At 42.2% G+C, this 25,100-nt stretch overlaps 1 protein-coding gene across 1 annotated transcript in view; it reads right to left on the bottom strand.

Moving 5' to 3' along the window:
* Positions 1–23,891, bottom strand: part of LOC100710107 (semaphorin-6B) — a 31,532-nt gene extending 7,641 nt beyond the window's left edge. The window contains exons 1-14 of the mRNA XM_003437981.5: positions 23,291–23,891; positions 8,822–8,945; positions 7,790–7,901; positions 7,296–7,356; positions 7,138–7,200; positions 4,430–4,528; positions 4,259–4,349; positions 3,872–3,991; positions 3,208–3,296; positions 2,909–3,126; positions 2,694–2,825; positions 2,318–2,467; positions 1,988–2,164; positions 537–677 (exon numbers count right to left, since the gene is read on the bottom strand). Of these exons, the coding sequence (XP_003438029.2) occupies positions 537–677; positions 1,988–2,164; positions 2,318–2,467; positions 2,694–2,825; positions 2,909–3,126; positions 3,208–3,296; positions 3,872–3,991; positions 4,259–4,349; positions 4,430–4,528; positions 7,138–7,200; positions 7,296–7,356; positions 7,790–7,901; positions 8,822–8,942 (1,574 nt within the window). The 5' untranslated portion in view covers positions 8,943–8,945; positions 23,291–23,891. The remainder of the gene's footprint in view (positions 1–536; positions 678–1,987; positions 2,165–2,317; positions 2,468–2,693; positions 2,826–2,908; positions 3,127–3,207; positions 3,297–3,871; positions 3,992–4,258; positions 4,350–4,429; positions 4,529–7,137; positions 7,201–7,295; positions 7,357–7,789; positions 7,902–8,821; positions 8,946–23,290) is intronic.
* Between the last annotated feature and the right edge of the window lie 1,209 nt (positions 23,892–25,100).

The raw sequence follows: 25,100 nt of genomic DNA, 5'->3' as shown, positions 1-25,100 counted from the left end.
AAATGTGAAACGTGTCTGTTTTGAAATATGCGGAGAACCACTGAGATAATAAATCCTTGCGAGGGATTCATTTTTATACGCCGCAGACACACATATTCTATCAAATTGTTGCTCGTTCACACTATCTAAGTGTGATTTATCTGCTGTGGGAATCAGGTCCATGGCACAGTGTTCAAAACACCTTCCTCATATAGACAGAAAAAAATACAGGTGCCTCCTTTGTTTTCACAGTCAGTCAACCTCTTGTGTCAATTTACATATCATTTGCTAGCAAAACAAATTTTCTCAAAATAAATATTAAACCAAAGTAGCCAGCTGTGACATGCATATCCAAAATACAAACACGCAAAAATGAAAATAGAACTGCAAATTTAATTGGATGATAGCAGTACCAGGAACTGAGAAAGCAGAGGAGAAATAAAAGGTGGCCCGGAAATAAAGTCTTGGTAAATGGCAGCTGCTAAAGCGGCCTAATTATCGGCCAAAGAAAGATTGAAGGAAAGGAAAATACTGTGAAAGACAAAAGTGCCACTCACTTCATGCAGCGTGAGTGAAGGTGGCAGCGAGATGTGGGGACTCGGACCAGGCACGAGGGAAAGGCCAGCAGCAGAGTGTGGCTCGTTCGGTCCAGCGACAGAGACAGGAGCTGACGGGCCTGAGGAGAGTCCTCACCACATCTAGACACAGGGACAGAAAGTCAAGTCACATGTAACACCTCTGCACTCCTCTTTTGGCCTCACATAAACACTTAAACATAAAGCTCCGTGCCCTAGCCATCATAAATGGGTCTCAGCTGAATTTTGCTGTCAACATGAAACAATAGTTAAGTTGATTCTTTTGGTGCTTCCAAAACAGAACTGGCACATGCACTCACCTGCCACTTTGAGATTCTCATCATAGACCTGCAGCCAACATAACTGCAGCAACTGTGTGATACCATCATGTCAGTATGGACTGAAATCTCTGAGGAATGTTTCAGGCACCTTGTTGAATCTATGCCATGAAGAATTACTGCAGTCGTGAAGGCAAAAGTAGGTCCAACCTGATACTAGCAAGGTGTTCCTAATAAAGTGGCCAGTGAGTGTACCTATAAATCACTGGTTCAGCAACGAAACATCATAACATCAAATATCCCTGAAACGTTTGGCTGAATGATTTGTTGCTGTCAACCATTTCCATTATTATTTTTTAATAATAATTTGAAGGTGCAGTGTGAGTAATTAATTGGCTCCAGCTTATTAAAAATGCAGATCCCATTTTATTGGCACTGTTAAATAATGAAGAAAATGTTTTGTTTTTTTTAATTAACATGTCATATTGGGCATTTTTTACCATGTACCAACAATTTTTGGCACAACTAAAACTTAACTGATTAATCGGTTGAATAACCTGCTGATCACCCAAAGTTTGTCCTAAATAAACAAATAAACAAACAGTTGAATATTAGATACGTAGGCAATAAAGGTTTTGGCAGCTGAAAACATTTTCTAGTCACCAACTCCCTGTTGCAGCTACATTTTCACACATAACTGCTGTGGGCTGAGTTGTTTTCAGTCACAGTAATCAGATTAACCAGGTGCTGAGTTGACATGCGTGGACAGTGAGATTATTGGTTTGTTGCATGAGTGATTGATAGGCTGTGTTCCAGTATCCTTCAGCCCAACCGAATTTAATGAGCAGGCTTAGTTTAAGTACCACGGCTAAGACTGCTGTCACTGCTGCTAAGAAGAAAAAAAAAATGTCACCGCACTGCTTTAATTATACAGTCTATATGACTATACCTGTGATAGATACGGTCAAAGGAATGAAAGAATAGGCTTTTACTGTGAGATGGAGTTCAAAAATGTAGAAAATCTGATATTTAATTAAGTATAAATGATGAAAGTTATTGGGTGAAAAGCACTGCTGCTCTGCAGTTATCAGCCAGAAGCCGTTACAGTGAGACTCGATATATGCCAAGGACAAAGATATCCTGCCTCATACTCACTTATCTGGGTTGAATCCCTCCACCTCCTCCAGAAAGACACTGCTATGAGAGACAGAATCTCCACTGGGAATCATTAGGAACTTGAGAATGGTCCCACGGGTTGAACCCAGGAACAAGACTGTACGGTTCTTATGGGGGCCAGCTTCTGTGTCCACCACCATAGCTGTCAACTGGTACCTAGAAACAGAGATCATTAAAAAGAAAAAAGGTGAATCGACTTCATTTCCTATCCTATCCTGGCTGTTGTTTTTCAGTTTATCCTTTCCTTTTTCTTTCTTAGTTCTATAGCGCTACATGGATGCTGCTAAACAACTGAGTCATTCTGTGTACCGTCCCATAGTCTTGACCACCCAGGGTCTATGTCCCAGCAGGGGAACTGTCTCATCCATGAGCGGGTGGGTCTTGACAAAATTCAGCACCTCATCTGGCAGTGTGGTCGAGGAGCTAAATCTGGATCCCTGCACTGCACATCCGCCTGGCCTGCAGACAGAGGGAGAAGTTGAAAAGCAGTCCGAGAGAAAAGCCAGAGGAGATTCTTTCTTTTTTTCATTTGCTGGAGGCAGTATTAGAATATTTGCTGAATAGTGGTGAAATAGAAGTGAGACTGACAGTCGGAGCTTATAGGAGGACTTTACTGAATGTGAGACAGATGCTAAAGACAGCAGCACTGCAGTACTCTGCTTACATACACTTTGCATAATAATACCTTGGTTTAGGCACGGCTTCATCTGGTACAGGTGTCCAAATAGACTCGGGGGATTTTTGCTCCTTAAAGCGTCCCTCAAAGACATGAGCGAGCTGCTGCATGTCAAACACACACACCGCAGATCCCGGGATGCTACCAAACACAGGGGGAGAAGGCGGCGATGAGAAAACAAGAGCAACATTACATTTATTTGGGTATTAAGTGTGCCGTGGTACCTGTTGGGTGGCGTGGAGAAGAGACCCAGGATGACATCTCGTCCCTGCATGTGGATGATGCCGCTCGTGGCGTGCAGGAGGTTGAAGTAAAAGTGCGAGTCTCCGGGGACGGAGCAGTTGAGCCGCGCCTTTAGAAACGTGGTCCACTGTTTCTCCAGGACGCGCTGGGAGCCACCCAGGTCGGATTTACACACACGGGCCACGCGGGACACCATCACCTAGAATAAGAAAAGGGAAAGTTTAACAAAAAACCCTTCAGACTAGGCAAGAAGAAGGAAGGAGAAAAAGGGAAGGAGCACCTTCTCCAGATGATGAAACTCCATGGCCATCTCTCTGAAGAAGAAGTAAATATGAGGCCCCCACTCCATGGCACTCACAAAGTAGGGCTCTGAGAAATTCAAATGAGAAAAACACCACAATCACAGTTACAGCACAGTCCCTGGAGTCAAACAAGGCTCCACAACCCCTGATAAGGGGCTGCAGTGAGAGTCGCATCAACATGAACCGCTGTTGTCCACCAGCCTCGCTCATCAAATATTCATGTCCTCTTTAATTTATCGTTGTGGGTTAAGATTATACACATTACTTATCATTTATTCATCCAGCACTGTGCCAGCTTTGACCTGCCCAGGCTTGTTTTCTGCTCCATGGAAAACAGGCGCCTCGCTGCTCGGTCCAAGGCTTGTTAAAACCTTGAATCTGTGGAGTCTGACTAACCTCAATACATCACTCTGCCCGGACATGTTCCACTTATGATAAAAATCGATAAAACGAGAGCCTAATCGTGTCTGGTTTTGCCAAATTTAGCTTGCTATTTAACTCGCCCAAATTGTCTTGTGCACCTGCGAGCCACTTACGAAAAGATAGCAATGACAGTTTTTCAATTCTCTCTTATTTGTTTTCTGATTGTCTCTTTGTCTGGCTCTGGAGGGACATTTTCAATATGTCTGTTTCTAAAAGTACCTCGGAACCATTTGGAGTCGTGCTTGACTGTGCGAAGGGCAGGGCTGTCGCCGAGGCTGCGATAGATCACTGCGTCGATGGCCAGGAAGTCTGTCACGGTGCCGGTAAAGAGACTTCCATCTGACGGAGAGACGCAGGGAGAGAGGAAAGGAGGAGATTAAGAAGGAGGAGCAGAAGAAAAGAAGGGGAAGATACAGATAGAGCGATAGCACAAGGTCAGGAAGATTAAAACCAAACAAGCAATGCAGTGAGAGGTTCGACTATAAATCATTTGCAAAGGTAAAGACAAGGGCACAGACGTTTCAATGTCTGGAGCTGGAATCTGAGTCTGATGTCGGCAACAAAAGCGACATTTTTCATCTTTACAGAGCAAAGCCGAGATGCTACCTGCAAATAAAGCCACATTGGCATGTCGTGGATCATATGGGCACCGTGCCATCCCACTGATAGGCTCTCCCACCATTTCTAGACTGTCTCTCTGCAAGAGGAATAAAAAAAAGATAAACCAACTGGCAGATACACAAAGAAAGGCTGGATGACAGATAGACGGATACTAACAGTGTAGTTGGCACACAGAGGGTTGAAGGCATTTGTTCCGCATACAAACAGTCCACCGTCCTGCTTGAGTAAAACCTTGATGAAATTACGACACTCTCCCTGTAGAAAAAACAAACAGACCAAACAAAAGGAAATTATTATTATAGAAGGAAAGGGGGGGGGTGAAGCTACAGGGCAGGCAAGGTGACAAAGATGGTTTTGAACAAAGCCGCTACAAGACTGTCAGCGTGAAGTATGAAGAATGCAGCTTAAAAACAGCCCTGAGAGGAAATAACACTCTCAACCCCACTCCATCTGGAAGAACAACAGGATGGGCACTTTATAGTAGTCTTCAAAGTGGAGGCTGCTGATTGAAGTTTAAAGATGCTACCAGAGAGTCGGAAACTTGATGATCCTTTCCTCCCTCTGTGATAGTATTTTACCACAATGTCTGATGGCGTGAACTTGAAAACACAGAAAATATACCTGTGCAGGTAGATGATTAACACTTGTGCTTTTCCGCAGCTCCGTATTTATTTGTCAGATTGGAAATAACTGACAGGATTGCTTCCCTTGAAATCACTTTCTTGTCAAGAGTCTCATGCCAGCTACATTGGATTGGCTTAAAGACTGAGAACAGGAGAGCACAGCTATTCCAGCACTGTCCAAGATCAGTTGCATCCACCTACCACCACCACCTCTATAACATCGTTCACATACCTCATTTGCTTAATCTCAAAACTCAGAACTGCCATAGATAGATAGATAGATAGATAGATAGATAGATAGATAGATAGATAGATAGATAGATAGATAGTGTATTTCCTTGTATATCTGCACGTTTCAATGAATTGTTGCAGCTTTTTCTCAATTTCCTAGAAAATACAAAGAAATGAAAGTTGGCACAAGAGTTTTACACAAGTCTGTAATAAGGAAATAAAAGAAACTTTATACAGAAAACGATTTAATTCCTTCTTTTGTAATTACAAAAATATTACCAGGAGCAAACTACATTAATTGCTGTTAAATTGTCTATAAAGATTATGTGTGTGTCAGGAGTTATAGCTAATCTGCAAGGATGCATTTGAGTGTAAGGTAGGAAAAGGATAGATGGAAATAAATTTTTTAAATTTAACTTCTAAAGGTAAAGGATAGAAGTTTAATGCTTATCACGAGCTACCCCTTTATATAAATAGAAACAAAAAATACAAACGAAACTTTATACAGGCTGTCTGCATTCGCTGTAGATATGTGCACAGAACAATGATAAAGGAAAATAGCGGCATCCAGACGACCCGAGTGAGTCAAGAAAACAGAAAAGCCTAAGCGACTTATTTACTGAGCCAATTTTTCCTCACATTCACATCGTTTCTTGTTTTTATACAGCCGTGTGAACTTCTGCAGTGACAAACAGGCTTTCATTGCCTCTGTGCAGTTATTCCACAGCGTTACTCCCTTGACTGTAATTCGGTGATATTTACTCTTGGTTCTTATTGCCGGTTTATTAAACATATAGTTTCCTCTCAGTGCATGATGTTTTTGTCTTCCTTCAAACAAATATTCCAAAGACTTGGGGATAATGTATGTTGTCTTGCTTGCTTTGTACATAATTTGGACTGTCTTAAGCTCAACTGGGCAATTACATTTCTGTGAAAACTGCTGGCATAATGCAAATGAATGTAAAGTCCAAAACGTCAGACTGATTCTTTTAATACAGCAACTTCATTAGTGCCTGCTTACTATTAAGGTTCAAAGAGCAGCATAGGTTCTATTAAATGTAATGAAAGTGGGGGAATGCTGCACACTCACCTACTGCTTCAGTGTTGCTGGGCTTTAAAATCCAATCTTATAAAATGAATTAGAGAATTTTAACTAACGCGGTTCACTTGTCTGTCCTCTGTCTCACATTCTCACCACTCTCCAGTGTTTATCCTCCAGACTTTCTTTGTTTCTCCTTTTATCACAGCGTTACTTCTTGTTTTTTTCCTCACTCCTACATCATCTCCTCTTTCATCTGTGGTGTTTGAAGCAACACCTTCTCCCTTTTCTCATCCCTCTACCTCATTCTTACTACCTGGTGGCTGCACTGTGCTCCTAATGTCTTTCCTCCTCAGTTCTCCTCCACCTACATGCGTCCCATTGCCATCTATACGTGCCTTCCTCAACTCATTTCAATTACCGTTTCCTCCCTGAGGCTGTGTCACTCTCCCTGCTCACTTTGCTCTATAATGTCTCCCCCTGCCTTTTTGGCTTAGGTTGTATTTTGCCGGTGGCATTGCTACATTTATACAGTAGACCCCCCATCAGATAGTTATCCTAAATTTGATCAGATTCCCTTCATACTACACAGCACGGTCACCTTTCACTTTATATACACACCTAGAATTGTCCCACCTTCTCTGTCTTACCCCACAGGCTGAAAATGATATATAAAGGGAAAACTGGCACAATGCAGATGCTGAAGAAAAAAACCCCCCAACAGCTTTCAAGCTCCATGAACATCTCTTGGCCCGGGTAATGTGTCACCGAGCTGGTGTGATTAAGCGATGTGCTGATTCTGTATCAACAAGATCAAATTTGTGTAAATACCGCATGCAGGTGCGCCCAAAGGGAATAAGGTTTCTGTAACAGCTGTTGTGTCTGTCCATGCGTGTGATGGTGTAGATAGCGTTGGTGCGTGCACAAGTGGATCTCAAAGTCAGTCAGCGTGCTGTGAACGATTATTTTACCTCGTGCTTGCCCTTCATCCGACACACTCGAATATCGTTCTTATTAGATTCCCAAGTCCTTTTCTGAAAGGGGATAAACCACAGTCAGACCTCCCTGCACGCTTGCTATGTGTGTATGCGCACATGCTTTTTTGTTTTAGTGCATGTGTGAGTCTTACCTTGCTGTAAAACATCTCATCGCCTGCCATGTTATCCAGCTCCACTCTGTACAAGTCATCTCTGGAAACACACAGCAAGACAATCGAAAGCATCAGTTAAGCAATATGATGCAAATTGACACAGTGAACCCACGTTTGGTTTTGTTTTTTCAGCAGATTTGAAATAATTCATGATTGTTAATCAATACGCCGATGGTGAGTCAAAGCACTGAGCCCGCAGGACGTTTTGTACAACATTCTGATGCGTTCAGAGTGAGAAGTGTTTGGACTGCCGCTGGAGTGAGGCGATTCATATTTTTCCATCTGTAAGTGTAATGTGAATGAGCAGCTTTTCACTTGACATTTAACGGCAACGCTGAATACATCGCCACTCGAACAAACTGCTGAAAACGTCCTCCACGGAGCGACAGCAGATGGAAGCCGTGGCATCAAAGCGAAAGCAGAAAAACATATCAGTGCGAACGCGTCAGTCGGAGGTGGTTGCTGTTGGTTACCTGGCTCCTATGTACAGCGTGCGGTTGACTTGGAGGACCGTCTGGATGTGCAGCTCCTGTCTTTGTGCTGAACGATGAGCTCGGCCCAGGAACACTGGATACCTCCTCACCACTGGCGTGAATGCACAGACAAAAAGACACAGACGAAAAAACTGAGAATTAAAATCCTTGCTCAAGTATTCTCTGACAGCTGAGGACAGCGTGACTACTTTCCCCATCTATATATACCCAAAGTATTCAGACAAGCCATCAAACAGCTTCTCTAACCTTCACTTTAATAGTGTCCTCACTCATTCTTGATGTTTTTGTTTCCAAAAACAAAGATAATGGGCAGAGACGAATGATGCAGCGGTTCAAGCGTGCTGAAACGCTGTTATCCTCTAAGTGGGTTTTTTTGTGCTTTTTTGCACTGTTGTTGATGCATGCAGCTCCACAATGAGAAAAACTGTGTTTAATCACTCTTGTTGTTATTTTATGATGATAAAAGGTGCTTCTTCCCTGTCTCTTCTTACCTTTGAGACAAATGAGGGAGTAAAAGATGAGGTTGAGAGAGAAGGTGGGAGTATCAGGCTACAAGAAAGTTTGGGAGAGGAGGTCTCCATAGGGAGCCCTCATCATCAGGAGACAGATTGGGAAAGCGCGTCTCTCGCTGTCCTTGACTGCAGGGGAGGGAGAGAGGACGTAGCGATCCATCTCCACCTGTCTCCTCCCTCTCTCTCCCATCTACATCACCTCATCCAATCCAACTATCCCCCACCTTTTCATCTTTCTCCACCTTTCAAGCTGTATTATGATCATTTCTCACACGCCACTGTGTTTATTTCTTGCCCTCTCTCATGCTTATTAATCTATTGCTGCCATGGAAAGATGAGGTGAGGCTTCTTTGTATCTGTATGCCTGGCTAGTTCGAAAGCAGCTTCACGCCAAGGCTTTGACCCTTGACCTCCAATTTCCACATCCACCGCAGAGCCATTCATCAGTGCTGCACATATACTGGTGCACAACACGTACACAAAGGCGAAGGACACATACCCTCCACAGGGACGTAGCTGAGTGGACTGGGTTCCTCTGGGAATGAGCCATCAGCCAGTTGAAGCAGCAGGAGAAGAAATGCGAGGGGTGGAGCCACAGTTGCCATGGCAGCAACACACATGCACTGTTAACAAAGAGAAAAGGAGAGAGAAAAATTTCATTGCGCACTGTCTGTGTGCGTGTGTGTTCATGGCTGGGAGTGCACACGGGTATGCGTATTGGCATTCTGACAATATTTCTCAGTGCAGAGGAACAGGTGTGTGTGTGTGTGTGTGTGTGTGTGTGCGTGTGTGTGTGTGTGTGTGTGTGCGTGTGTGTGTGTGTGTGTGGTGAGAGAGACAGGGTCAGAAGTGCAGCGGGGTGACTGCTGCTGCAAACCTGGATTCTGCAGGGAGCAAATGTGTTTCTATTGTCTGCCTTAGAGGTGTAACAGGGACCTATTGTCAGAAATGTCACTCCATTGTCAAAGAGTCTGAATCGAAGGGGATTCTCACAAAACGTTCACACAGAGACAAAACACTCTTGGGTGGCAATGCTTTTCTGACTAATTGTGTTTCTCTATGTACATATAAAGGCAATAAAATGGGCAATTAGCCACAAAACAGAAAAGACTAGATGGCCTTTAGAAGTAGAATAAAGAGAGCAGAAGGTAGGGACCGGGGTAAGCTGGACAATGTCTTTCTGGTTGAAAGGACGCCCTAAATCAAAGTGGAGGAAACAGATTTTGGCCTTTAAAAGGTTAAGAGGCCAAATAAGGATCACACTGGTGCTGGATGCATGAAATACAGATGCAAAAATAAGTGACCAGCTTACTGCTTTAGCATGTTAGCTTTCAAACATTTGTTGATTTGCTGAGAACAAAGTGCAGCTCTTCTGCAGGAATTTGGTCACCAGCCAAAGTAATGATCATATACAAATGATCATATATATGATCATATATAAACTCTGACCTGTTTATGTCTCTATAACATCTCGGGCTGTTCATCATCTGTGAATTAACCAGTTGGTTCATTAAATGTGAGCGTCTTTAGAACAGACCAGGACTTAATGTACAAAAGGGAAAGAGGAATATTAAGAATTAAATTGTTTATCGTGCTATGGTTTTACTGGTCTTGCCCACTTAAGACCCACTTCAGAGTAATGTGGATGTCTCTAATCAGATTTCAGGGCAATTCATTTATTATTATTGAGAGATTTCACATGCAACCATACCAGTAAATGCTAACCTCCCGGCACCCGAGGTAGCATCAGGAGATCACTAAAATCGTTAGCATTCGTCCCTTTGGGTCCAGAAATGACTGCTTAAAGTTTCATTTCCATTAAATACTTGGATATTTTAATTTGAATGGCAACAATGAACCAACAGACACACTGGAATTTATACAGCCTGAAGGGGGTTACAACAAAGGGTTCAAACTCTTGCAGAGACAGTGGAACAATACTGCTGCACATAAAATGTCAGGGATAAAATGTGGTAGCCAAACCATCCAGCACATGTTTGAATTCGAAAGCTTTATTAGTACGCCTTTACTCAAAATGTCTATGGCTCAGCTGTAGCCGCCTGCGAGGTAGCACAAACTGTCTTTGATGTGGAAAATACTTTGAAAGAGGAGAGGCGATATAACGAGGAGAGAAGAAAAACGACAAACTGGGGAGCGCATAAAGGGCGGAGTACTTGGGCTTTGTCTTGGGTTTCTAACAGAGCTGCTGTAATTCTGGGAAATGTGAAGAATGACACAACGTAAATGAAAAGAGAGGTTGGAAACGGAAGAAGAGATCTGAGCAATATCAATGCTGCTCCCATCAAATCAACCCGAATACCATGTTCCATGTTTCCCCAACCCCGAGCCGCTTATTTCCTTTCTTCCTCCATCTCTCTTCCTCCATCGCACACCACCTCCCTTCGTTCCTCTAACTCTCATCTAGTCTGTACCCTGTTATAAAAAAAACCTCTTACAGTTGTTTTCGGTGATAGAAAACCAGTTTGAGAGGTAAATGTGTTCGTTTCTAAGGAGATGGCAACTGCTATTTGAGGCGCACAGATGTAGGACACACATATTCGTACATACTTAAGTACACAGTCACCTGTGTTGCCAGTACTTCAGACTTTGTGTAAGATTGAGAGACATGCTGTTTGAAGACATCGGTGAGCTGATGTGGGCTGGAGGCTATACTCTGGGGCCACTTCAAATGTAATTCTAGCCCAGAGATTGCAGGTTTGACATCTCTAAGCCTGCTGCTCATCAGATGCATTGGATGAGGCCTGAGGGGGAGTGGAGGGTTTGTTTCATCTGATCCTCCTTTGGGATACCCTAGACTAAAACAGATGGAGTCAGGTTTAGGGTCAGCCTCGTTTCATTATGGCCATAACACGAGGAGGGTCCACACGTGATGCTTAAGTCTACGATGAAATTCTGTCGCCGTCTGTGGATTTGAAAGATGGATAGATGGAATTAAATGAAGTGTGTGTTCCAGTGAGATTAGCTATCATACGCCTGAACACACCGCCGCTAAACAATTGTGCTCCTTCTGTTTATCTTAAGTTTGGTGACTTACACTGCTTTTCTAAATAGACGTCCATAAATTGTAATATATATCACTGAAAGGACACGCATTGTTTCACTCTGAGCTTGCTTGACAATCATCATGTTTTTTTCTTTGCTGTGAATGAATCCACTTATTGCTTTTTGTATATTTATGAGCTCATTACAAACAGGAAGCAGTAACCACTCTGCAAGTGTTAGATGTTGCTAAATATCCAAAAATGAAAACAAATACAAACTCTAGTGGTGTTTGCTGTATGTGGTCATGATTCCTGTTTACATCAAAAGTTAGAAATACAAAGAAATACAAAATGAAACAACTAACTATGTCTGTCAAAATATCTTTGTATAAAGAATTGACAAACACATTTGAATATTTTTTAATAGTATTACAAATCTGAAAGCCCCATCGACAATGATCTTATATTTCTGAAACACATTCCCAGCTGGGCTAAAAATACCCCAGGGGCTACTTCTGCAATTGCCGGGGGGTGCCATGACAGATCCGCTCAGTGGCATCTAAGAACAGGTTTGTGCAGAAAAGTTAACAGTTCAGCAATAAACAGATAAGTAAATAAACTGATGATTCAAGCAGACAATTGATGATCGAGGGGTGAAAACAATAGTTACATCTATAATAAAAACTAAAAGTGCAGCCTGTGGCTAAATTAGAGTGCTGTGGAAATGTTTTCTTAAATGTTTGCATAAGTAGGTACTGGTATAGCTCACTGGACTGAGCAGGAGAGCCACATAATGTAAGCCTGATGCAGAGGTCTGTGTTTGAATTGTCTCCTCCTCCCAGCTTTGCTGTCGTGTGTCCTATCCCAATAAATGCTGAAAAGCCGCCCAATTTCTTTTAAAAAGGGATAAACAGTTAAGATTGTTGACAAATTGTTAACTGTGTTTATGAGCTTTTAAAATAGCTAGCTAAAATTGTGGAAACAAGGCCTAACAGCTGAAACTGTTCCTAAAGAATATATATATAGTAATCTAAAATTGATCATGGAACATGATGAGAAACTACTAGACAAACTGCGTTGTTAATTACACCTGTTTATCTGTTCATTAATGCAAAACTCAAATCAGCCAATCACATGACAGGAACTCCGTGCATTTAGGCATGTAGAAGTGCTAAAAATTAGCTCCTGAAGTTTAAACTGAGCATCATAAGAGGCAAGAACTGTGATTTATGTGCCTTTGAATGTTCAGATTACTGTATTTGTACCCGTAGGTAGATTGAGTCTGCAGTAGTAAGTGAGTCATCCGTGCTCACGTGCACATTTTAAATACAAACACAGACAACAGGCAACAGAAAAGCATGATACACACAGTCTAATAAATTAATTAATAATTATAACAACAAAGAATCCACAACGCAACATGCAGGATGATGAAACTATGATTTGTTCATCTGATGATCTTGTGATGGCTGCTGCAACAAAAGTGTTGTTTTTACACTTTTATAAACCTTCAGAAGGAAGAAACAGGAAGACAAAGGATGTGAGTCGCCAAATAAAATCAAACCAGCCAAACCCTGTATCTCTCTGGTGTAGAGCAATGTTGGTTCAGCTGTGGCGCCTTTAAAATATCAGCCTATAAGACCATTTAACAATTTGATTGGGTGAGTTTCTGTTCTTTACAGATATGTATCCAAACCATGGCACAGAGAAAAAGGATTAAAAAAAGGATTCAATCAAAGCATGACAAAATAAAATCATCCTGGTTTTATCACTATGGAAATGAGAGCATTTTAGACACCAGTGCCTTTTTTTTTGCCTCACAGTTGCTTCAAAGTTCAGCTTTTAATCAATAATTATTTCAAGACATTTATGAGACTAAAGATACTCCACTGTCTGATCCTTAATGGACATGACCTCTTGTGTATGAATACATTTTCTAAAATTGATGATCATATCTTTTGTCTTAGACATTATTAATGACAAATGTGGTTGTTGGTGCCAGACAGATAGCCTGGGTATTTCAGAAACTGCTGATCTACTGGGATTTTCCCACACAACCATCTCTAGTGTTTACAGAGAATAAGCCAAAACAGAGAAAACATCATGTGAGCTGCAGTTCAAATGGCTTGTTGATGTTAGAGGAGAATGGCCAGACTGCTTTGAACTGATGAGAAGGAAACAGTTACTCAAACAAATATTCATTTCAGCCAAGGTATGCAGAGCAGCCTCTCTGAACACACACATCAGACCTTGAAGCAGATGGGCCACAGCAGCAGCAGAAGACTTGGCTGCATCATTCTAACGGTACAACAACACGAATGCATGGATCCATCCTGCCTTATATTAACAGCTCAGGCTTCTGCTAGTTGTGTCCTGGTTTGAAGGATATTCCCTTGGCTCCATCTCTTTATGACCACTATGTATCCATCATCTTATGGCTGCTTCCAGCAGGATAACACAACCTGTCACAAAGCTCAGATCCTCTCAAACTGGTTTCTTGAACATGACAATGCACTCAAATGACAACCCCAGTCACCAGATCTCAATCCAATAGAGCAGCTTTGGGCTGTGGTGGAACGGTAGAGTCATATCATTTATGTGCAGTTAACAGATCTGCAGCCACTGTGTGTTAATATAATCATGTCAATATGGACTAAAATCTCAGAGGAATGTTTCCAGCACCTTGTTGAATCACTGCCATGAAGAATTAAAGCAGCTCTGAAGGCAAAAACCAAAATAATTTTAATTGGCACAAAAATCTTGTGTTGCATAAAAAGTCTTCTATATAATGATTGTTCTGAAAGCCTGTAAAGGCTAAAAACACACACTCCCAAACTGCTCGTGGAACATACTAAAACCCTGTGGTAAAAGATTAATTAAGCCTCCTCATTAGAGAGTGTATTGATTAAGGTTATTGATCCATAAGATAAGCAATACGATCTGGGCCAAGCCAACTTATTAAACCTTTGCTGCTATCCAGTGCAAAGACAAAGGTACTGTTTTTTTTTAATGATCTGAGTTATAAAAAAAAAAAGAGGTTTGGGGCAACTCTTTGATTATCAAGGGTTCTGAGTTTTCCCAGCTGAGCCAAAATCCTGAATAAAGAAGTGAAAAATGAAAGACGGTTTCAATAAAAGACAAAAAGGGAGGAAGAGCGATACCACTTGCGACTGCCTTCCAGCTCATCAAGCTATAAAATCCAGACTGGTGACAGAATGAGTATCAGGAAATCAGGAGAGGAGAGGCGAGCAAGTGGAGAAGAAGAAAGAGTGTTATGTTATTTGTGTCAGATCATGTTGGTGTGATAGGATTAAATGGTGTGACACTGACACTCTTATCATGGGACGCATGTAATGACGACGACAGCCGCACGGTGCAATCTAGCCTCATCAGGCAGCTCATTAGCAAATCACCTGCTAACACCCACATAATTAGCAAATCAGCAGGTCATCTAAAGGAGCGCACACACCGGCTTTCACCTCTTATCACTTTGGCCATATGTTTGGTACTCGTCACCTGCCACTGAGCGTCATTTGACAGTGAGTCTTCTTCTCTGAGCTCTCACCTGCCACAGCTGATCTGACAGGAACCAGAGGGGGTGAGCAGCATGCTGGGGACATCTATACAACCCCCAGCATGTCAACAAGCTACGTGAAGGATATCTAGTTCGAGGATCCACTATTCAATATTTACCAATGATCCTGTCCCTAAATGCCTCAGTGGCCTTGAATACATGTTGCACATGCTCATATTTGCATGACATCTCAGCTATTAAAGCTACCGAGTGAGATCAATACACTCTCATCCTGCTAAACAGGGAGTAAAGAGCACCATCCCTACTCACACTGACGAGCTTTGGCCATGAGCAAGGCCTGAGCAACACCCTCCAGCCCCCCCACCCAGGCACACGAGGCCGCCAACGCACACCCACACATCTACACATACAAGCAGACATCAACTCAATGCTATGACCTGTGCTGCACCCAGCTACACTACAGCCATTAATTAATCCTTTGACACACACACACACACACACACACACACACACACACACACACACACATACATAAATATATTATGGATGAATAAAATCCAGACCCATCTTTTCACGGTGTTGACATTTTACTCATGACTGTTACCAAGCTGTGTTTTGTGGTGCGATGCACCGAATCTGTTGTTGTGATTAGGTCTTACAGGCAGAATCTTTTTTTTTTCCCCTCAGTCTCTCGCTCACTGTTTGGCTGCGGCAGCCACTCCACTCTGTGCCTTTGTTACCGTAGCAACCAATAGCAAAGCTAGGGAGAGATGTTTTATTGCAGTAGATGTAAACGTGAGGAGGGCGGGTCCGCCCTCTAACTCATACTTTGCCCACATATGTGTGCGCAGGCAAACAAACAACACACACTGATGTAAGCAGGAACACAATTATACCCACGGTCATGTGTACATGGACGCAGATGTAAGGAGGTGTGGGTCCCCGCATGGAGGGGGATGGGAGACAAGCAATTTGGTCTGTAATTTTATATATACATATATATATATATATATATATATATGCGCCTGGTAAGGTGGTTTCATCAAGTTTATTGTGTAAAAACTTCATAATTACAGAGATCATCTCTGCTGGACATAGGGTAAGCTCTGAGTCCACAATTTTGGCCTTAAAGAACTATGTGTAATGCTTTCAATGCTTTTCCCCACTGAGCTTCTGAGACCTCCTATGCTGGATTATTATGACAGACTGTCTTTTAATAATATGCGATATACAATATACTTACAAGGATAACTGGACTGTAGAGTTTTCATGCTGGCTATGGCAGTATTAAAGACTCAGCTGAGAGAGAATCCTTTAGACCTTGTTCTCATTTGTAACACACTTGCTCCTTGAGGACAGTATGCAGGTTAAAGCCCGGAATAAAGCAAGATGGCCTAAGGGTAGAAACACAGACACGGGCTAAAATGGGAGAAGTGGGTCACCTTCAGACTTCAGTTTTCTGCGCTACAATCAGTATCGTTTCATTAATAGGATTCAATCAGACATGAGCTGAAAATGAAAAGGGTGCACTGGAAGGGAAAAAAATAGTGAGAGAATCCAGAATCCTTTGGTATGTGATGCTACTGTACAGTAGACTCACGTCAGGCAAAATGTGATGAGTTGTGTTTGTAACTGACCAGGGTGTTTGTCATGATAAATTTTAATTTTGGCCATTAATAGAGTGGTAGTTAATACCAGTTAAATAGTTAGATCAAACTGTGATTTGGCAGCCTTTATGCAGACATGCAGAAATCTGTTTCTACACTAAAAACAGAATCAACATGAGCTGTGTTTATATTTCAAAAGAGAAGCTGGGAATTCTTGGAGTTGTCGCTCCAAGATCATAAGACTCTGAAGGTGGGTTACAGCTTCTGTCTTTATCGTACATGTCGAGGATGACATCTCTGTTAATGGACAGTTCAACATTTTGTTTCCCCTTTTCTGCTCTGGAAATTCAATGTAAAGAGCGGAAGGTTAGCTCTTTGCAGAGACTGGAAAAAGCAAAAAAAAAGGTGTTTTATCACTGTTTTACATGGTGTTATGTACAAGACTCTCTCTATGGCTGGGAGCTTCATGAAGAAGTCTTTAAAAACTTCCTGTAAAAGTGTGAATGAATGTTTTTACACTTTGGATACAAGGTGTAATATGGGATTTTTCTTTCTTTTTTTGACAGAGCTAGGTTTCACCTGCTTTCAGGTTTGGTATTTAGCTAAATGAACTAGTCTTTTAATCTCAGCAGGAAAGTAAACGAGCATGGATCCCTAAAATGTTAATTTGACATGGCTCATTGGGTAAATTCCCACACACTGCTCTATAGATAACTCGGATTTTATGAATGGCATGTGTCTTTATTGTAAATCTAGGACTGGGTCTGTGAAGCAAGTTCAGAATGGTTAATGTGAAAATGTCTCAAAAGGAAGAAGGTTGGGAAGAAGCTAAATTAAAACACAGATATTTGATCTGTTTACATGCGCTCATATTCAGTGACAGGACGGAGCAAATGTCTATGGCGGACACAGTCACGCGCTCCTCAGAAGTGGAAGTGTCGCGGTCTTTATCTATATTGAGGTGGAGGCGATATTCCCTCAAGTGGCTGCTTGTCTCCTTAGAACAGGTCTAATCAGAGTTAAGGGAATCTGTCTCCTGCTGTTAAATATCCTAAAATACTATTCAATCTATAGGGTCATTTATATGCTAATGCAAAGGTTACCTCTGCGTATAGCTCTGACGCAGCTGTGTGCTGTTAGTTTATGGGTGAAAGCGGAAAAAGGTAAAAACTGCGAAAGAGATAATGAGGCTCAAGGAGATGAAAAGAGACGATGCTAGCAAAAAAAGAAAAAAGAGACAGAAGGGAGACGAGGAAAAGGGTGGAGAAGACACAGAGAGGAAGTGATGTTCCCCTGGGTGAGTGCCATAGGTAATTAAAATAGGATGGACAGAGCTGGAGTCTAGCCAGAGAGAGCTTCATCTCCCCTCAGACATCTTCTCCAATCAGGCCTTCTGCCTAAAGCTAAATTGCTGGTAGTGACAGACGCAGCATACAGGGAGCTATCAGTGTCTGGGTGATAGGCAGGTGCGTGTAGAAAAGTAGAGACGATGCATCTAAACATGCAAATAACAACAATTTGTGGGCTACAAAACAGCTAAATGTATGTACTTTTAGTGTTTCCGTGGGATAGAAATGCATATGAAAACATCTGAAACAGCACACGCACACACGCAGACAGACACGCACATAGACTTGCGCGCACAGAAAACATTTACCGTGCTGTACAAAGCTGCAGCAAGGGCAAACGTTGCTAACCAGAGTTTGACTGCAGTAAGCACATATACATTCACTGCACAGCTCCGAGCTGGAGGCAGGCACATGAGTATGCAGTGCACACACTCAGACACACACTATGAGCACAGAGTCAAGCGCACGCACACCCCTGTGCGTACGACGCCAGTGAAGATGCAGTCTAATTACACAACAGCGACAGGGGTTTTTCGCCTATGAGTTTGACCTGGTTTTATACAGTCATTATCCTGTTTAGTCACACAGTCTTAATGGTGTCCATGACATCTGTCTCCAGGGAGAATCTTTTCCCCCCCCCCCTTCTTATCAATTTCCGAAGCAAGGCCTCGTTATTTTTTAACATTCATTACAAGGAAAGAAATCATCTGACTGCTTGGTAACTGGTCCTCTTTTGACAAAAATAAACTGTGGATTTTGCAGCCAAAAATAATCGTTGCATTTGTTGTATTTTTTCTTTCTTTTTTTACCTTGTGTTTTTCACTGACCACCACTCGTCATCCACCTGCCTATTCATTTTTCTACCTCAACAAAGACTATGCTAAATAGACTGTGCTAATGTCCCTACGTGGCATCCATTACCATACATCTCACACTCTGTTAGTGGCTTCTCTTATGCCGGTGTAGAAGGGGGCTGAAAGGTAGCTCATTTTCATGACATGCTGTTCTTTGTGTGCTGTGATCACCGGCAGCAGTAAATATAGCTCTTTTGGCAGAGGCCTGCTAAGAGGATCATAGCCCACAATAGGTGGTCTTCTCACTGCAGATATCAAAAATGCCAAAGAATCTGCTTGTACACATGTACATGATGCATGCTTGCACAGACACACACTCCCACAGCAGCAGCAGCAGCAGCGTATAAACACCCATACACTGACACCTCCCCTGAGAGGGCTCTCTCTTCCTTGCAGGTATAATTGTGTTTCTGCTATGCTTTGCTCCTCTCCGTTCAGTTGTGACTGGGCCCCCAGAAGAAAAGCCATAATTAAAAGAGAAAAGTTGTGTTTGCTGTGAAGATGGGATGGGTGCAGGGGAGGACAGAGAGGGGAGAGAAAGATTAGCCACAACAAAGCTTCATCGGGCCACAAAACAGTCTCGCATAGCTGGAAAGACAAAGGACTCGAATGCTTTTATCTCCCAATAAAAAAAGAAAAAAAAGTCCTCCAAATCCCTCCGGCTAAGCTGCCATAACTGAAGCCTGCTTTTTGGCATAGGTGCTCGCTGAATGTGTTGGACAACAAAAGCAGCAAAATATGAGAAGATAGACCAAGCTCCTAAGAAATATATATATATATATAAAGGCCCATTCATTTTGTGCAGAGAAGTAAAAAGTCAAGTGCCTTAGTGGTGGCATTTGAGAAAAGGTTACTGGTTATTTGCTTATCTTGTTTGTGTGCGCGCGTAGATGTGTGCGCGTGCTTCAGTGAAAGCATGGAGTGGATGGTCATTTTCTCCCTTTTGCAATTTTGCGATGTAAATGAGATCACAGAATGAAGGAGATTAGGCGGTCTCTATCTGCCTGAGTTGAAACAGCTGTGATAACGCTCCAAACCCAATTTCTAGCCACTTAAATGGGAATACGAGTTACGTGCAAAGGAGAGGGTTGATTTGTGAGACAAACTTCCTTTTTTCAAGCTCATGTACGACACACGCACGTGTAGTACGCGCACATGAAATATGTGCGTACGCCTTCCCACGCCTCACCTCTGGGTGAGGGAGTAATGCGAGGTGCTGATGAGGTAAGACAGAGGATAGAACAATACAATAAGAACACACATATTTGAGTAATCAAACATGCTCACGTATCAAGTTATCCAAAACTACTCAGATTATGTTTCATGTCATTTACTATTTCAAAAGCTTGCAGGTAGCTTGTATTTGGCAGCTGATTACATTTCATAATAATATGATCCATCCCTGCATGCGAGGCCTTTATAGTGTGTGAGGAGGCCACACAATGTGCACAGGCATACATAAAAAGAGCAGCACCCTCGGGGAGGAATCACTGAAAGAAGAGTCATAAAACTGAAGATGTATGGCCACTCTGAAGGGATTTTAACATGGAAATAACTGCAGGGTATTATTACATGGTGCATGTGGCTGATGCAACAACTAAATCCACATGCTTCAGCCACCTTGGCCACCTGAACATCATTTATCATGCAGTGTACGCTTTATGGTGTTGTGGACAATTTACGGCAGTTTTCCACAGGTAACGCTCCTCTGTTTGCAGGGGTACTTGCTATCTTGCTTCTTTCCGTCTAAAACATCTGGAAGGGCTTGCTAGAGGGGAGGGGGGGCAGTAAAATCAACACAGAGAAGCTTTGCATAAAGGAGCATATTTTAAACACCTATCTCAGCATAGGGAACAAAGTTCTGCCAAGGAAAGAAAGCACGCCTGCATGACTCCTGACCCTCTGGCCCCCTTTAATCCTGCAGAATGACTCCCTGAGGTCCATGCTCCGGGGGCCCAGCAGGAATAGGTCACCCAGCAGATGCCTGCCTGCTTAAACTCTTCTGATTTCATTGCCCCGAGGTCTGAGAACTCCATCGCCCCTTTGAAGTGTCGATTTTGTTCTGAAGAATCCCACCAAACCCCGCCACCCGATAAATATGGCTCCCTGTGTGAAACTGGAGCCTCGTAATATGCTGTATCTGGCTCCTTTTGAGGAAAATAAGCATTTCTTCAAATCTCTTGATACTAGACGCAGCTTTGTTTTGTTTTACAATCAGATTAGTGGATAATCCTGTCTCCGCTTTGACACAGAAATTACTGTTAGGGCAGGTGGGAGTTCATTCATCAAGTCTGGAAAGTAAAGTTCATCCAAACACTGTAAGAGCGTATGTTACCATTACTTCAGTGGGTGGTAGGCATGTCCAGGCTGTGTGAGAACAAGGCAATCTACAGTGAGCAACTTACGGGTTAAATGTAGTGAGAAAATTACAAAATGACAAAAGAAAAAAAAAAACAGAAAGCATTAACTTATTTCACAAAAATCTGCTCACCCAACCGAGTTTATTGAGTATAAAACATCTTCAGGGCTGGCAATAAAGAAACAAGTAAATCTGATAAGAAAGCGACTGGTTTTGCAGCAGCTTGCAGCCTCCCAGTGTTAAACCAGGGGTGTCTGACTGTTCCTTTCTGTGTACCAGAGGTAAAGAGGAGCAATTTGTCGCCAATTGCTTGACGTATTCTCTTGGCAATAGGAACAGAGAAGCTGTTAGGTAACATCTCTTTCCTTCCAACATCTTCTGTCTGTTTCATCTCACTCTGCTTAACACACAGGATCTGAGACTGTCATTCTACACATTTTTAGAAATGTGGTACTTAGCAACCCCATCACAGTAATCTGCCTTTGATTTACTCTCTTTGTGTTGGGCTGTATCACTCTGGAATCCAATCTCTCTCGCTTTCTCTGTTTTTTTTCCCTCTAAGACTGAATTTCTCTGTTTGTGGCTTAGCATATGTGATTGAATAGAGTTCTATGTGATCAATAGAGTTCATTAAATGTCCCTATGGGAAGCTATCTCAACCTGAAGCTTTCTACATTGTGTTTACCTGCAGCTCGCTTTGCTTTATCAATTCAAGTAGTTCCACTTTTGCTTATGGCATAATTGATTTTATAATTGAATTCCTCATTCCTGGCCATTCTCTGCTATTTTCCTAAATGTACACTGAAGTATCCATTTGGTTCCCTTCAGTATGGGCTGTGGGCTTTGGGGTGGGGATGTTAGAAAGGTTTGGTGTAGCTGTATGTTTTTGATGGGTGGGTGTTAGATGGATTTCCAAAGGAAGGCTGAAGGAAAGAGTGGCTGCACCTGTTGTTCCCTGCGGTTGCTGTGTGGTGGGGTTAGCACCTGCTCGCACGGCTGCTGTGTGGATGTCTGTGTGGGCAGCAGGGATAACAGGGAAACCATTCACACCCGCTCCAAGTGCTGTCTGCAGCCCCTCTCCCTCAACACTTGTGCTTTCTGCTCCATCATTTCTTTTTCTGTGTTTTTTACCCCCCTGTAGTTTATGCCAGGACAGCTTCATCCTTTGCATTGTTAGCCTGTCTGTCTTTTTCTGTCTGTCACCAACCATCTCTTTTTGCCTTTCAGCTCGCACAGAAAAACAAACATAAATTACAGCAGCTGGGAGCTGTAATAGTCCTTCTGTGGAACTCGATAGCTTTTAGTATGAAGGGTAAAGTTGTAAACAGTGAATTACATGTAACTGTTAAATCACTTCAGTAGAAGCTGGGACAGCGGTGACTGAGCATTTAACTTTGGCTATAGAGGTTGTGAGTGCGCAGGCTGGTTATGGGCTATTCGGGTGTCAGTTCTTGTAACTGTACAAGACACATTTAGGAGAAAAGACATAAAGTGACTCCAGTTTGTGTCACTCTCTGACTGAACCTATGCGATGAAAATATTGAGGCACATGTGTCTATGTGTAAATTCACAACAATGTTCCATTTCTTCAATTTCATTTCATTTATCAACTGTTTTCTCTTCACAGTCACCCTGTAACTATACTGTGAGTGAGTAATGACATAATCAATCGACTTTATGGCTTCTAAATGATCACATCTGACCTTTTCTCTTGTTAAAGAAATAAAAAAAAAAAACACTTGCAAACACTAAAGAAAACCATCATAAATGTACACGGAGGGGCAGTAAAAGACGTCACCGGGGAGCAATGGGCACAAATCACGACCTATGATCCAATCCAAATAAAAATGTTAATTAAGCCGTATCCGTCGTTTTAATGTAACATGGTAATGTGCATTGTGAGTCTTTATTTATTTATATATTTATTTATTTTGCTGAGACATCACTCAAGCCTATAAAGAATAAGCATTTCAGAACCATATGCAACACGTGAAAGCAAAATGATGTGCAACGAAGATTTGCACGTCATACGCAAATAACACCAAACTTGCACAGCAGACACAAAGAGCAGCTCGTGCCCACAAAGGTCCAGACGGTACCACATCCAAGCCGGAGGACTGTAATAATGCAGCATGGCGTTTAGTTGCAGTAATAAAATTGCACACTTATACACTACCTGTTCACCCCAGCCACCCTCCGTTTCCCTCAAAGCATCCGTTCATCTATCCATCTCCAAACCCCACCATCATTTGGCATACTCACCGCGCCAGATGGCCAGGTATTGGAGGGTGAGGCAGGTGCCAATCGCCAACTCGCCCTCGCCGGTCGGTCTTCTTCCTTTCTGTGAGGAAACCGGGGTTGGGTAGCACAGCTCGGGGGTATTCAAAGCCTCTCTAAAATAGCGCTCCTCAGCCGCACCTCACCTGTCTCTTCCCTCTGTTGTGCGTCGCCGTAGCATCACTGCGCGTCCAAAACGCCCAGTCAACCAAACGTTTTGGGGTTTTTTCTCCTCCCTGGAGGAAAAGAGTCCGTAGTGTAACTGCGTAAAAGCTACAGAGGTTTCTGTGATCTCGAATGCGTTTTGCGTCCCGTTAGGTTTGTTCCGACCCTTGCAAAATCCCCAAATCCTGCAATTGCGGGGCAGTATGAAGTCTTCTTTCAGGAGGTACCGTGCAGTTTTCTGCACTTGGTCGAGCTGCGGCTTTGAAATCAGCTGTCAGCAAAATCTAATCCCGTTTTTAAATTTACAGTGGCGAGGTGAAACGTCCAACGCAGAGCAGGCACAGTGACAACAGGGGCCCATAATTCACACCCCCATGAAACACAGTCCTGCAGTGGATCAATGATGAATGGAGGACCTCTCTCTCTCTCTCTCTCTCTCTCCCTCTCTCTCATTCTCTGTCTCTCTCACACACACGCGCACAAACACATATAGGTCTATACGTACTGCATGTTGTGAGTTACAGAACATAAACATAAAGCTGCAGAGTGAACTAGCACATTAACAACATTTTGTCAAATATTAAAAATACCCGAATAAAGCGTTATGACTAAATACATAACTGGCAGAAGTCTTCATCTTAATGAATACAAAGAGGGTTTAAAGACAAAGACATGCACCAAAATATCACCAAATAACACCTGTTTTTAATGGTAAACTACAACAGCAAAAAGACATTGAATATATATCGAAATATATCGGTTATTTACTGCATAAAAGCAAACTAAAACAAACAAACAAGCAAAAAACTGTTAATCACATAAAATAAAATAATTTCGGCCTATAAAAACATGGATCCTTGCTCTCAAATTCATTATAAGGTAAGTTTAGCATACTTTATTTATATTATTTAATTTTCTTTTTTCTGCCATGTACTTTTACTCACCTTATTTGAGGTATTGTATTATTACATTTATCTCACTTTTATAGTCCTCTGTCTCATATTGTCTACAGACACATATGCATTTCATCACATGTAGGCATCAGGACATTGGTTGTCCACCCTGTTTCCCACCACATAGTTATACAAATAGTTTTACATATGCATACACACAGATATGTCTGGATCAATGCAAACTAAGTGAGTAAGGAATTTTGAAGGGCTGCTATGCCACATTGGTCTCTGTTTTTAAGTCCTTCATCACATAATTGGGCATAATGCGAAGAGTGGGTTGAGAGGGTTATTAGTGTGAGTGGTGAGTGCTAAGAATGCAGTGGATCTGAGAGCTTGGGATGGGGGTGCAGATAATTGTGGAGGCAGTAAACAAAGATAAGATTTTGCATTCAGAAAGCTAAGACTTCCTAAAAACTAAGAATAAATAGAATAAATGATATCTAGGTGGTCTCATTTTGTTTTGTTTTTACTCCATGTTATTGAAATAATAGAGCGTGCACACACACGCACATAAATCCATTCTGCTGCATAATAAGCACCTTCAAGCTCCACACAGCTGCATTTTGCTGTACTTCTGGGCTTATAATTAAGATTTTAAATGCAGCATATTTACTACTGATTGAGTATTTTCTGCACTGTGGCATTGGCTCATCCTCACTGCTGTTCTAACAAATAGC

Source organism: Oreochromis niloticus, linkage group LG18 (genome assembly GCF_001858045.2).
Source record: "Oreochromis niloticus isolate F11D_XX linkage group LG18, O_niloticus_UMD_NMBU, whole genome shotgun sequence".
NCBI classification, from domain to species: Eukaryota; Metazoa; Chordata; class Actinopteri; order Cichliformes; family Cichlidae; genus Oreochromis; species Oreochromis niloticus.
The sequence above is the reverse complement of the archived record's forward strand: the minus strand, read 5'-3'. Positions and strand labels throughout refer to the sequence as shown.